Here is a 14,639-nt window from a genome sequence, read left to right as displayed (position 1 = left end):
ACCGACTTACCAGATCCCTGCCAAACCCCACAGCCAGGGAGTGCAGGGCACCTTCCCAGACCTCCTGACATGAGTCAGCCCATCCTACCCCACCCCAGGGGAGCCGGCAGCCCCCTCAGATATGACTCGAGCCAGTCAGATGCCTGCGCCACCTCAGCTCCACAGGCCTTCTCTGGCAGCTTGGGAGCCAAAGCCCACTTTGGCCAACTCCTCCCACTCAGGGCCACCAACTGCTATTCTTCTGGTGGCTTGCCGTTACACTGGCTCTCCTGACACACGACATCTTTTGGCTGGTGATCCAGCTGTATGGAGAGACAGCAGCCTATGTGTGGGAAACAATCTCTCTACCTCCTTTCCAAAGTTACTCTGTTTGCTAAGGTTACCAAAAGTTTCCTAAAATACCCTGGAACAACATCCTGACTACAGAAACATTAAATAAACATCCAAGAAAAGGCAAGCTTAGGATCAGAGTGGTGGCTCAGTGGCAGAGTGCCCCCTTCCCTTCTGCTGACACTCCAGGACTGTCAGGTGTCCAGCACAGGAGTTTGGCTCCGCTACAGAAAAGTGTCCAGGGGGCTTGGGGGAAAACTTACTACTGTGTATCATGATGGAGTGAATTAGGATCATCTTGAATCTCTCAAACAGGGCCTAGGCTGACTACTACCTTCAGTGGTTCTTGCAAAGCTCCTGAACTGGTGCAGCGTAAGTCTCAAGTCCTCTTCCTAGACCCTGCTTTCCTTCACCAGTTGCTTCTCCCACCCACCTCAGAGCTCTGGACAAAAGACACATCCTTCAGTGCTTGGATATCCTCTTTGGATTGCCTTTTGCTCTCCTCCTCCTCTCACCTCTGTCAGTCAGCATCTCCCCCTCCTCTGCTGCCAAACTCATGACTACCTGAACGCTCACTATGCATCCTACCATGATTTTGTGCCGTTTGCCTATGACAAATCCTGCTGCTGTCACATACTGTTTCACTCCAGGAAGTTTGGCAGAAGACCAGCTGGTCTGAGACACATGACAAAAAGGGCGATTTAAAAATCTGCTCATCCACAGCTGTACGAAAGGCTGTCTCCTCACTTGTGTGCCGAGGAAAGAGCTCCTGCAATGCGGTGACACAGAGGCCTGCGGCGCGTGTGGGTGAGAGCCCCGGGAAGGAGTGGAACATGTGTGATACAGGAGGAGGAGGGTAAAAGCAGGAGACGGGTATTGGCATATGTCAGTGAGGAAGAGGTGGTTTGGCTTTCTGTAGAGCGTAGGAAGAAAATGATTCCTCATATGTGTGTGCGTGTGTTGCAAGACCAGCATTGCAGAATAAAAGGATGCTCTGCCTAGGGAGCTAAACTGGCTGCTCTTTGAGGGTTTTAATGGCACTTCTTTTTGCTTTCCAAAGCTTCTGCCATCAGTAGATCTCTGACTTCAGCTGCAAGACAGAGTGTGAAGCATCAAAGACCATTTGTGACTGCTTTGTTGCCAACATGTGCCCAAAGCCTCAAGAAGCAGTAGGCGCCATGCCTCCAGCTGTGTGTGGCTGCCTGTGTCTAAGCCTAGCTGCCAGCTTTTCTGAAGGTTTATTTTGCAATTCTGCTCCTTCACAAACGTCCTTTGTCCCTTCCCCTCCATAGCACAACTCACTTGGTCTCTACTGAGTTAAACGGCAGCCCAAGGCAATAATACCCAGTCCTTGGACTGCAGTTTCTGGCAAGGAAAGATGACCCAAGCTCTACAGTCATTTGCATGCTGGCTTAGATAAGAAAAACCACGCAGTCCTCGTAGCTTCTCTGTTAATAAGTCTAGAAAGGTTATTACTCCCTTCCCTCTGGCACATAATAGCGGCACATCCTTCACCTTAAAGCATTAGTTTTCCTGCCTCCTCAAAGGACCATCCCCAGCATAACATTAACCAGGTTCCCTATTTAAACCAAGAAAAGAGTGGTGAAGAAGGATCAACAGCGAGCAAATAAGATGCCTGCTCCATGGTCCTAAGGGGTGGAAGATTCTCCAGCACTCACATTCTGAGTCAGAAGGCACAGTGCTACTCAGCCCCTCTTTCCCTCCATGTGTTGGTTTGCTTCTTTAGAGGGTTTGGTGACATGGATACCTGAAGATAAGCCAGCAAAAACCCTAAAAAAGTAACACCACAAAAGTAGAAAGATGGGGAGAAACCGAGGGAGCAAGAGAATGCAGCAGATCAGACTGAACACAAACAGAACCCAAAGCCCAGATAAGCCCTCCTGGCTTTCCTGTGTTGCCAGGCTGGGGCTGGTGCTCTCCTGGCTCCACAGCAAACTCCAAAGATGAGGAGACCAGCTACAGTCAGCCCAGCAGGCAGCAAGGATCACGTGTTCGGAGGCTTCACCTATCAGTACTGCCTTCCCTGCTGTAGCCTTTCCATGCCCCTGGTGAATGGCATAATTCCCTTTGTTCCCATCTCTTGCGCTACCTGGAATAGTCATTCAGCCCAGGCAATTAAACCAGGCTCATGCATCACTGAAAACTGCCAGTTTATAGGGATGAGACAAGAATTAGAAAAAAGCCTGCTGAGCTGAGCAGAAGCAGAGGGCTGCGTGCAGGACAGACACTCGACATCACACCAGCCAGACAGAGGCAAGGCTCCCAAAGCAGGGAATTGCCTTTTGCAAAAGGAGGAAGACTGCGCTGATGAGCCCATACTCTCTCCTGACCTGCAGTCCCCTCCTCAGCAGCCTGTCACGAGGGAGATTAACAACTGCTGCTTCCCCCAGTTCAAAGCAATCATGAAAAAAGAGCTGGAGAAAGAGGCTGGCAAAGGAGATTTGACTCTTCCCCTAGACATACTCAAAGGGGAAAAATATTCCACATAAAAGACAAAGACTGGGGAAAAAAGATAACTGAGATCAGCACCTAAGCAATGCATGAGGGGAAAGGGCTGTCTTCCCTCCTTCCTTTCCACCAAGGATATTTCAGTGGGAAGGAAGACAAATAATGAAAAAAGCCATCAAAGCAAGCCAGTGATTCATTAAAATAAAAAAATGCATTATGCATTGAGGGCAGTCAATTAGCGGATGCAAACCGCACACTGTCCTGTCACCCTGGGGGAAGCACAGGCAAGGCGATGGGGGAGGAAAGGATAAGCAGAAAAGGAAAGATTTACAGGCATAAACACAGCTATGACCCCAAGCTGAGGAGCTCACTGGAAGAAGCAGCCATCTCTAAAACACACGGAGTAGCTGGGAGCAGACTGGTGCAGAGAGGGAACACACCTACTCACTGGGCAGCGAGTGATGTCAAACGGGGCATTGCCACCCTGCAAAAAGTGAGCTGATGTTGCCAAATGACTGAAGAAACTATCCACCATTAGATTCCCAGAGTGGAAGGCAAACGCTGGGAAGCATCAGAAGCAAGACCTTTTCTTGCCTGGGCTCAGGGCAAGCTCTGTGCATGGAGGGAGAGCACAAAGGGTTCACGGTCCCCTCCAGCACACCACAGCCTCTCCTTGGGTAATACTGCCTTCTGTCCCTTCCCACATCATACATGGAGTCAGGATCAGTGACAGCATGGACAGGCCTGCTGAGCCCAATCCTGTCAAGCCTCCCCTGCCTGCTTTCTGGGATCTGACAAATACACCACTCCAAGAAGTGTCGATCAGATCATCCTCCTGAGCCTGCGCCTCTGCTGGGGCTCTGGCACCTCGTTAGGATTCTGCACGATCCTTTTCAAAGCCTGCATTCCTCAGACAATCAGAGAACACAAATTGCTCCCTCCCCTGCGAAGAGGCATCCTAGCCCATGATTTCTGCTATGACTCTGTCAGCATCTGCTTTAATAAGGCCATCCACTCTCGCTGAGGCCGTGGTGACTGATGCCTGAGCTTCTCCCTCAGCGTCCAATTGCTCAGCCCCTCCTCTCCTTTTCTCCACTGCAGAATTACTCAGTTGACAAAACGAGACAATAAGCAAGACTTGCAGGACAAAGTGCACCAAATTCCCCGTGCTGCGGCTTCCAGCAAATCCTTGTCAGCTGAAAATGAGTTTAACAACTAAAAGCAAGCATGTTTAGCTGACAGGGTTTGGGAATACATCGTGAAGGTTCGTGGTATCTTAACAACCTTCTGGGCTTGGTAAGAGACAGTTTTGTGCAGGGTGATTTGGGTCACTTTGGATCAGCCAGCGCCCCTGGCACACTGCCACAGCTCCCCCTACACATACACTACCCAAGCTGCACCTCTCTTTTGTCCAATTTCCTACAGCCTTCTCTCTCTTAATACTTCTGTTGGTCCTGGCCTGTCCTCATCAGGCAGGACAGAATTGCTTTCTAATGAAATTACGAGGCAGATGAACCAAGCCCACCATGGCCTGCAGGGCTTTATCATTGTGCAGCTCCATATCCTCCTTGCACAACATCGCATGCAGGTAGTGGAACTGCACATCTCAGAACCTCCCGGGTGTAGTCCAGCTCCTGGCAGAGCTAAGAAAACTTATATCACACCCTTAGGAGTCGATCACCTCCCTTAGATTTTCCAACCTACTCCATTTGTTCTGCTTCCCAGTGCCATTTACAACATCCTTCTTTAGAAATGATGATGCAAAAAGTTTGGTTTATGCTGAGAATGAAGATTCGGGAAAACAGATCTTCCTAATCTTTTATCATTTCCCACGTTTCCTCATCATTTTATCCTCCCAGGCTTCCTGTTGGGTTTCAGTTTGTAGACAAAACACAAATCCACTTAGTACACAGCAACATGCATCATAGAAATTATGTATGACAAATGATTATAATAACACTAAGGACAAAACTCCAATCATACTTTTCCTCCGGGTTTCCAAACTGTTTTCTGAACAGAGAACAGTGAGGAGCTGTATGACATCCCTTAGAGAACAAGGACATTGCACAAACGGTATCTTAGCAACAAACCAATTGATACTGTAACTTCCTAGTTGCTCTATGGAAAAGGCACAATCAGGATTCAGAAACTGAGAACCTAAAGAAAGCAGGAAGACTCACCTCCCCCTTCTTCACAGTCATGGACTGCCGGCGAGGAGTGATCTCCTCATTGATGCTGGAGAGGAAGTTCTGCGAAATCCGCAGAGCATCCTGCAGGAGGGGATGATCAGGGTGGCTCACTGGAGTGTGCTTCAGCAGATCCTGACAGAAAGAACAGAATCATGAGCAGCACTGTAAAGCTGAAGGCTCTGAGGGGCCCTAAATGGAGCTGCAGGACAAGATGCTCCAGCCTCTTCTTGCAGATTCCATTCCATTCCTATGCTAAGGAATAAGGAGCAGGAGGTCAAAGAGAAACAGTTGATTAATGCCTGGCTCCGAGCCTGGCGTGAGTAGAAAGGCTTTGGGTTCTTTGATCATGGGGTGACCCACGCACCCCCAGGCTTTCTTACTAGGGATGGGACACGCTTGTCTCCTAGGGGGACTAAAGCCCTCACTAAAAATCTAGCTCGGCTCTTAAATGGAGCTTTAAAACTAGATGTGAAGGGGGAGGGGGACGAGACCCGGCTAGTCGGAGTGAGCCTGGAAGTGGGACTCCAGTGACTGAGAGATGATGTGCTGGAGAGGACCGCCAGTACAACACCTCAGAGCAAGTGGGGGGGATTATACATGGGGACAGTAAGGATGAAACTGGCACTGTGGAGTTAGTTATTCCAAGGACTGGTCAATTGGGAATGAACTCTATTGCCTTTATGAGGGCTGAAGGTTCGCCAGCCCAGCTGAAGTGCATTTACACCAATGCACGCAGCATGAGCAATAAGAAGGAGGAGTTGGAAGCTGTTGTAGAGCAAGGTGACTACGATGTCGCTGCCACCACGGAAACATGGTGGGACGACTCGTATAACTGGAGTGCAGCCATGGGGGGGGATATAAACTCTTCGGGCAGGACAGGAAGGGTAGGAGAGGCAGTGGGGTAGCCCTCTATGTTAGAGAGTGCTTTGATACCCTTGAGCCCAGTTACGGTAAGGAAATGACTGAGTGCCGGTGGGTTAAAATCAGAAGAGCCCACAAGATGGCAGGTATTGTGATGGGAGTCTGCTACAGACCACCCAGCCAAGAAGAAGCAGCTCTCTTCTATAAACAGCTGGGGATGGTCTCTAGATCGCTACCTCTTGTCCTCGTGGAAGACTTCCATCTTCCTGATATCTGCTGGAAGTATAATACAGCAGAAAGGAAGCAGTCTAGGAGGTTCCTGGAGTGTGTGTGAGACAACTTCCTCACACAACTGGTGAGTGAGGCGACCAGGGAGGGTGCCCTCCTGGACCTGCTGTTTGTGAACAGAGAAGGCTTTGTGGGGAATGCGACGATTGGAGGACGCCTGGGACAAAGTGATCATGAGATGACAGGGTTTTCGGTTCTGGGTGTGTTGAAGAAGGGGATTAGCAAAACAGTCACATTAAACTTCCAGAGGGCAGACTTTGGACTGTTCAGAAGGCTGGTTGGCAAAGCTGGAGACAGTCCTTAAGGGCAAGGGAGCCCACGAGGGCTGGCCACTCTTCAAAAATGAAATCCTAGCAGCTGAGGAGCAAGCCATCCCCATGTTCCGGAAAAGGAGTCAGTGGGGGAAAAAAACAGCTTGGTTGAGTAGGGAGATCTTGAGAGGCATCAAAAAGAAGAGGAATGTCTATGAGCTTTGGAAGAAGGGATAGGAGTCTTGGGTGGACTACAGAGAGGAAGTGAGATGGTGCAGGGAAAAAATCAGGAGGGCTAAGGCCCAACTAGAAATCAAACTGGCTAAGTCTGTGAAAGATAATAAAAACTCTTTCTACAAATACATTAACAAGAAAAGGAGGACAAGGGAGAATATTCAGTCCCTATTGGATGCAGAAGGAACAACAGTGATAGGGGATGAGGACAAGGCTGAGATACTCAATGCCTTCTTTGCCTCAGTCTTTAATAGTAAGGAAAGTTGTTCTCCCTGTGTACAAACCCAGGAGTTAGAGGAGCAGAATGAGGCTCCCATGATCCAAGAGGAGGCGTTAGAGACTTGCTTGCCCAGCTAGAAACCCACAAGTCTATGGGACCGGATGGGATCCACCCAAGAGTATTAAAGGAACTGGCAGATGTCCTTTCCAAACCCCGTTCCATCATCTTCCAGCGGTCCTGGCTGACTGGGGGAGTTCCACTGCACTGGAGGCTGGCTGGTGTTGTGCCCATCTACAAGAAGGGTTGCAGGGAGGATCCGGGGAACTACAGGCCTGTCAGTCTGCCCTCAGTGCCGGAGAAAGTCATGGAATAGGTGATCTTGAGTGCTATTATGAAGCACATGCAAGAAAACCGGGTGATCAGGCCCAGTCAACTGGAGAAGTTGTTTAGACTGGAGAAGAGGAGGCTGAGGGGAGACCTTACCGCTCTCTACAACTACCCCAAAGGAGGTTGTGGAGAGGAGGGAGCAGGCCTCTTCTCCCAAGTGACAGGGGACAGGACAAGAGGGAATGGCCTCAAGTTCCGCCAGGGGAGGTTCAAGCTGGACATCAGGAAAAAATATTTCACGGAAAAGATCATTGGGCACTGGAACAGCTGCCCAGGGAGGGGGTGGAGTCACCATCCCTGGAGGTGTTTAAGGGACGGGTGAATGAGGTGCTGAGGGGTATGGTTTAGGGAGTGTTAGGAATGGTTCGACTCGATGACCCAGTGGGTCCCTTCCAACCTGGTGATTCTGTGATTCTATGATTAGAGTCTTTATCTCTACAAGAAGAGGACAATGCTTGGCACTTCTTGGTGACACCACTGAAGAGGCAGCAGGTCCTACCTATGGGCTCCCTCCCCTCAAGACAAAAGGAAAGAGGCTCTTACGCAGTGTGACAGGTTTATATTTGCAGTTGGAAAGGCAAAGGAAACAGGAAAGGGGCCTAAAGTTTAAAAACTGCGCTTCAGATACTTACATGCAGGACAAGTGTGCTGCGAGTCACTCGATCCACTGGCTTGTATAGTAAAGCTGTGAAATAAAGCAGCAGGAACATAAGGAAGAGGTGCCTAAATACAGCCCCCACAAAGCAACTTATTCAATGCATTTGCATGTACAGGCACAGGTTTATTAACCCGAGAGCCACCGGAAAATCCCCTTCTCTAAGGTTAACATGTTGTAGAGCCCATAAAACACACCTGAGCACCCAGAGGAAAGAAATGTTCTCCCCAGCAAACAGGGGCCCGCTTGTGAGCACGCCCTGCCAGCCCAGGACGAGGCACACACAAGGCAGAAGAACAACTGCGTACAGCCCAGTGTGTTTCAGGAACTCCCTGCATCCTGCCTGGTCCCACAGGTCAGGATTGGGCCTTGCACACCTAAAGGTGCTAAGGAGGTCCCTGAAAGGCTGGCAGAGCATGCCTTCTTCTGCAGTTCAGCATGACACATCATCGCTTCCCAATCCTGACAACAGGCCAGAAGAGGAAAGGGACAGGCTTTTACATTAGCGAGTATGGAAGCTTCGTACAACACAGGTTGTCTTCTACTTGGGCGCACAGAGACAAGCACCATGGAATCTGACCTTAAGCAGGCTCTATAGATGCGACCACAGGGCAAACCCACAAAACAAGAACTGCCAGGACTGTGTTTCTGCTGTCATAGGGTAGCAGATGTTCTCTCAAAATCACACCAGCCCTTTGGTTGGTCTGGCTTTGCCCAAAGGGGCCGATGAGATTTTGAGCTGGGTAGGGACTTCCCCACGCATGCAGGCAGTTTCTTGTGCAGGAGCTCTGCTACTCAGCAGAAGGGAACGGATTTCCCAGCAAAGCTTGCCAGGACTCCACACTTTTCCAACATTTAAAAAGAAAAAGGGAGAGTTGAGGCCTGGCAACAGTGCCCCCAGCCCTCACAAAGCACCATCTCCTTTATATTGAGCACTCACTTTCCAGGGAATTTTTCGTCGTCTGATCTTTAGATTCCTTCGTGCTTCTAGCCTTTAGATTCTGAAAGAAAAAGAAAAGCCATGTAGCAGAAGTCAATCCCCTTGAAATATCACGGAATGCAATAAACTACCTGCTCTTGTGTGGAAGAAGGACAGCCCTCACAGTTCAAATCGGTGGAGGAGAAATATGTTCTCCTTCTTAGTAACTCTAACACTGCTCTGTCACAGGCACCCACACATCTCAAATACTGAGGAATTTGATATCCCCCTAAGAGATACCAGGGGGACAAACGGAGGTGCCAGAGAAGGGCATTGGGCAGAGCCAGGCAGCTTGTGCGCCTGAACACCACGACGTTACCTCTGAGATCTCGGCAAACTGAGCGTTGGCTTGGCAGCACTTCTCCGCTGTCTCCATAGCAACCTCGTAGTTATCCACAAAGGCCCGGTACACTCCCAGCTGGCTGGCCTGCAGGAAGCAAAACAGAACAATGTAAATGCTGGGGAAGAAGACCATTTGGGACAGCCAGCCTCAACATCTAGCGATCAGGCCACGTTCCTTCATGGCAAACGATCACAGAGGATGCCAAGCAGGCCCAGAAATAAACCCCTGACCTGTCAGCTTCACTTAGCGAGTGCAGGTGCTCCCATGCACCCAGTGCCATCTGCGCTGGGCAAGTTCACTTGTGAAGGATGTGGAAGCCTGTGGGAACGACACATCCTTGTTACTACCATCTATTTTTCCCTTCTGAACTGCCAGACTAGGATCTATTAATATTTTAGCTCATTGATGTAACTGGAGTTGCTGGCTATTTGCCACAAAACATGAATCAGACTGGAATGATTCAGCCCAACAGCGAAAATATGACCCCAGTAAGCTACTTGTTGGCTTTTGCACGATGGAAACACTAAATCAAACCAAGATATTAACTCATATCGGCATTAGTGAACATCGTTATAAGGGCAGCAGTGTGCTGAAAATACAAAAGAGATATCCGGAGCACCATCTGCTTGGAAGGCAGCGACAGCAGCAAAGGGCGACAGAAAATGGCAGTTTTTCCAGCAGAAGGAATATGACATTGGTGCAGATCATGATGGAGTGGGACTTAAGAGTGCAGGAATAAGTCGTTATTATCACCGAGTCTTCGCACTGATCCTGTTGGCTGACTTAGGAATTGCAGCAACATTCATGCTGGAGAACACAAGATCCCACTCGGGCAATCCTTGGGTAACTTCCAGGCTTGTCTGGATCCCAGAGCTGGTTCTGTGTCGCAGAGCTGCACAGGCTGTGCTCTAAATGCCTCAGCAGCTGAACACACTTCCAAGTGCAGGGTCAGTGGTGAGCCAAGAGATGCAGTGCCATAAAAGGCTCCATTGAGAAGTTTGTTACCAGAAGATCTTGCACTTACCTTACTATTCCTGCAACCTTCCTGGCACTCCTGCCCAAAAGGTGAACAGGCAGAGCAGTTAACTTCCACTCTTTGTCTCTCCTGCTTTCTCATCATCGTTGTGCTCCTCATTCTCTATGGAGCTTTATGTAAGAGACTACAGAAGAGAAAAAGCCCTCACACAAAATAACATGGTTATGAGTGAAGCTGAAGGAAACAGCGCTCATTTATGCCTGGGCTGGCCTGGCTTTGGCAGTGTGAAAAGAACAAAACTTGTATCTGCCACAGAGGCTGAGCTCAGTGAAGAAGCTGCCATCAGAATTGCTGATCAACGTGCCGGGCTGATGACACTAGGGTTCTGGCAATGCTAACAGGTCAGAACTCTGAAGTTCCTCCACCCCTGTGTGGTGTTCTCGTGTCCCGCTCCTCCCGAACAGTCTCTCCAAGCTTTCCTTTTCTCCTCTAAACATGCTGTCATGGAAGCATCTTTTTCATTAAAACCTGAGCTTCCAATCAAAGCCATAACGCTCACACACGGCTCTCAAAATGTTTTTTTCTTTTTTCATTAAGGAGAGCACACTGAAAATTCAACAGCTTTGGTAGAAACAACCGCTTTCAGTTAACATTTTTCCATTCCTGAAAACTATCAGCAATATTTGCTAAATGTTTCTTGATTTCTAAAAACATTTCTAAAGTGTTTCCTTTCTACTCATAAAAACTATGTGCAAAAAATTGCCCCAAAATGAGAGTGATATTTCACTCCAGCTTTTTCACTCCACTAACTGCCTAGAATCTTTTTTTCTTTTCCCTAGTTTCAGCAGAAAGAAGGGGGATAACAGTTGCTGGTGTCACAAGTTGTTCATCCTTTGTGGCAGAGCACGTGAAATTCTAAAACTCCTGGCATGCACTATCTACAACTTCAATCTATGGTGCTTCGCTTTGCATGATTTTAAAGAAAATTAATGTCCCCAGGAACCTCCAGATAACAACAGAGATTCCAGTGTTTATCATGAGATTGCATGACACGAACATAAGAAAATAGCCTGTTCCGAAAGACTTGATGTGCATCCTGTATAGACATCTCGTGATGCCCGACGTTCTTGCTGTCTCTCCCATACAGCTGCTTTCCACTACCTGCCAAGAACTGTTAGCTTCATCTCCCCCAGCAAAGAGCTCACAGCTCCCACTGACATTGTGCCAAACTACCAGAAACTAGGACTGCTAAGCCAGCTCAAAGCTTCCTGCACCAGGGCAACCTGCTCCTTTGCTTCCAATACTAACTCCACAAACCCAACAGTTCTGTCACAAACACACAAACACGAGAGAAACACAAAACCAGAGAGCCAGGAGGGTGGAAGTCCTGGGCCTGTGACCACCATTCACAAGAGACGGTCTTAAACCAGGGCCTAAGCAGCTGGATGGAGAGGGAAAGATTGCTTGATGGTCAGCAGCGTAAGTAAATGTTCAGGTCTTCTTCAGTTCGTGCTGCCTTCATTGCTGCCCTACATTTTCAGTGCAGTTTGTATTTTCCAGTGCAGCCTTCTGTATCTCTGCTTCAGCGACCAGCAGCAGGTGAGTTTGTCTTCTGGAACCAGTTGCTCAGATTGCATTCCACAAACTACTCGCCAAGCTTGACCCCTCCTGGCAGCGCAAAGCAGATTCCGTATTTTGATCTGGAGCTGCTGATGTGCATGGAAAACACCATCTCGCCAGCCCATCTGCTCCTGCTCCATGGGGTACAGGGCTGGGGCTGGGCTGCACAGCTGCTAACAATTGAGCGACCCTGGTAAGGCGCACCCCCCATCCAACAAACCCTCACTGGAATGTCACTCCTACCCTGAGCATCAGAGGCACCTCAGGAATGTAGAGATTCTTTTCTTTTCTAAAAAGGGAAAAACCAGCTCCTTTAATCCCTTGCTCTCTGCACATGCTGGGGGAGAGGCTAAAGGGGCCAAAGGAGTCTGCTAGAATGCAAACAATTTGTCATCTGGCTCAGAAACTCAGCAATTTTAATTCAGCCTCAGGATACACTGTGTATGTGTTTGTCCTGTTCCGCACGCAGAATTTTGTGGTGGTTGCTTGGAGGATTCTCGGCAGCAGGTTGACTGCATCAGCATAGCAGCAAGGAGCAGCAAGGCTAGCATGTTGGTAGAAAAGCAAAGCCAAAGGTGATGACCATAAACCAGTGAAAATGAGCAAAGTGCCACAGAAAGAAATAAGTACACGTGAAGGAGTTCAGCAATAATGAGAAATACTTAGCTGCCAGCATTAAAAAGTATGCTTTTTAACACTGCCATTCTCTCCTCTTCCTCTAAAGCAAATGTTGTGATGACACTGCAGACACCCTGGAGATTTGACTCTCCACGAGGCTGTATTTGTATTCGCAGCAGAGCCTGCTGGAGGCTTTAATTAACAGCCACTTTTGCTGTAGGCCCTTCACCGCAGCGAGGCAAAGCCAGAAGCTCTCGTCTAACTCTGCTATGGTCTTTCATCCCTTCGGGTTAGTCACCAGACAGTGTACCAGCACCGTGAGCCGAAAGACAGGTAACAGAAGCTCTGGTGAAGGTAGCAGACTCACCAGCTTTTGGAAGAGGTCACCCACGCGCTGCTGGTGACTCCACTGCTGCACTCGGGGAAAGAGCCCATCATAGAATTCTTTGTGGATCTCGTAGAGCTCAGGCACTTTGAAGAATATTGTCTCGATCTGCTGACTCGTCAGCACGGGCTGTGAGGTGGTGGCAGCTGCTTTCAAAGGCTTCATGGGCTGAAATGAGCAATGGGGGAAATCGTTATCATGCAAACTAAGTACATTCACCCTTGTCACATTATAACACATCCCTCCAGAGAGCTGTTTCTCATCCTGTTAACAAGTGATATTTGCATTCACCTAACTCCTGAAAGCTAGACATGAACAAATTCTCTCATAGAGATCAGCCACCCTTGGTAGATGGATTTCCCCAGGATACTAATGGTGTGATTAAAATCCCTTTGCATTCCATTTCCTTAATCTCTGTACAGTGTTGTGTCTAATAATTAGCACAGGATACTGAAAGATGGTGCTCCTGGATACTCTCACACTAGTACCTCTCTGGTTGTGCCATATCCAGTCCTTTCTTCAGGCCTCTCTGCAGAGGAGGAGTAACAGGTCCCCTTTACAGCAGGGAACACAGCTCATGGTATGTGAGATTCTGGGAAACTCTGGATGGAAGCAGCAGTGAGAATTCCATACCAGTTTCTGGAATGGTATCTGCACCAGTGCTTACCAGCAGCAGAGCCTCCAAGTGGCTCAGGTAGGTTTCTTCACTTGCGAGGATTCCCGAAAGGACCCATTTTCTCATCTCCAGGCCTTTCTCCAGGTCTGGCTCACTCTACAGAGAAGAAAAAACCAAAACATTAAAAAAATAAAGGAAAAGAAAAAAAGGGAAGCAAGGGAAGAAAAAGAAAAAAACGTAAACGAGGATGGAGAGTAAAAGATACAATTCAGCTGACCACAGTGTATTTGTGTTCTTGGTTTACTTTCAGACTGAAAAAAACAACCAAACAGAAACCAACCTGTGCTCAACGTGCTGTTCCTAGGAACACACTAACATAAAACGTTAAAGATGACTCTATTCACCAGCAACTGCTGTCACTTAAGACTGTTTGCAGGTGCTGGCTTTAGTCAGCCAGCTCTGGTGCCTCAATTTAGTGCCCACTGAACTCAAAACACAGAACTTCACCAATTCAGAGTTTATGCTCCTAAACAAATGCTGGGGAGGCACAGCCGTTCCCTGCCTCATCCCACCAGAGCTCTCTAGGCTCCTGCTCCCCAGGCAGCCTTGCTCTCCCTTGCTACACCAATGCGATGAGCACCAGCAGCCACTGCCAGACACTGCTGTGGAAGTGGCTGCTCTCCCTCCCACTCTCTACTGTTCACAGAAGTATTTTTCAATGCTAGCTTGCACAATACCAATTTTTAGTTGGAGGATGGAATAATCGGTACTGCTTAGAACGCACACGCTGATTTTCTTATTGGGATTCCATGAAGCAGTTCTTAACCAAAGCAACCGAAGAGAGAGAAAAACATAAATACATTGATGGGCAAATGCACACACCATGGGCAGACTAACACAGAGCATTACGGGAGGCAGTAACTGCTCTGTTGAATTTCAATCATCCTCTCAGAACTGTAACACGTTTAACCCAATGAAGTGAAATTCAGTGTTTCCATAAACTCTGGAAAGAATGGGGTCGAACAATGAAGGTTATAAATCCTGAGAGCACACCCTTTTCACAGAATCCTACTTCCAGCTCTTCTTATTTCTGTCAGTCACAGAAATGCATTTGACAATTCTTGCAACCTTTTTATGTGTTAAGTGCCTCTAAGAACAGAGTCAGACTGGAAAGAGCAAATCCTTTTCAAGGGCTTCAGGTAGGTTGGTTGGGACTCC

At 48.4% G+C, this 14,639-nt stretch overlaps 1 protein-coding gene across 2 annotated transcripts in view; it reads right to left on the bottom strand.

Annotated features, from left to right (window-relative positions):
• The window catches only part of BCR (BCR activator of RhoGEF and GTPase), a 92,458-nt gene that overhangs the window by 27,808 nt on the left and 50,011 nt on the right, over nt 1-14,639 (bottom strand). For both annotated transcript variants that reach the window (XM_009571323.2, XM_054082143.1), the window contains exons 3-8: nt 13,473-13,577; nt 12,788-12,973; nt 9,183-9,290; nt 8,825-8,885; nt 7,862-7,914; nt 4,980-5,120 (exon numbers count right to left, since the gene is read on the bottom strand). In XM_009571323.2, coding sequence (XP_009569618.1) covers nt 4,980-5,120; nt 7,862-7,914; nt 8,825-8,885; nt 9,183-9,290; nt 12,788-12,973; nt 13,473-13,577 — 654 coding nt within the window. The remainder of the gene's footprint in view (nt 1-4,979; nt 5,121-7,861; nt 7,915-8,824; nt 8,886-9,182; nt 9,291-12,787; nt 12,974-13,472; nt 13,578-14,639) is intronic.

The sequence above is a fragment of the Cuculus canorus genome, chromosome 17 (assembly GCF_017976375.1).
Source record: "Cuculus canorus isolate bCucCan1 chromosome 17, bCucCan1.pri, whole genome shotgun sequence".
Lineage (NCBI taxonomy): Eukaryota > Metazoa > Chordata > Aves > Cuculiformes > Cuculidae > Cuculus > Cuculus canorus.
The sequence above is the reverse complement of the archived record's forward strand: the minus strand, read 5'-3'. Positions and strand labels throughout refer to the sequence as shown.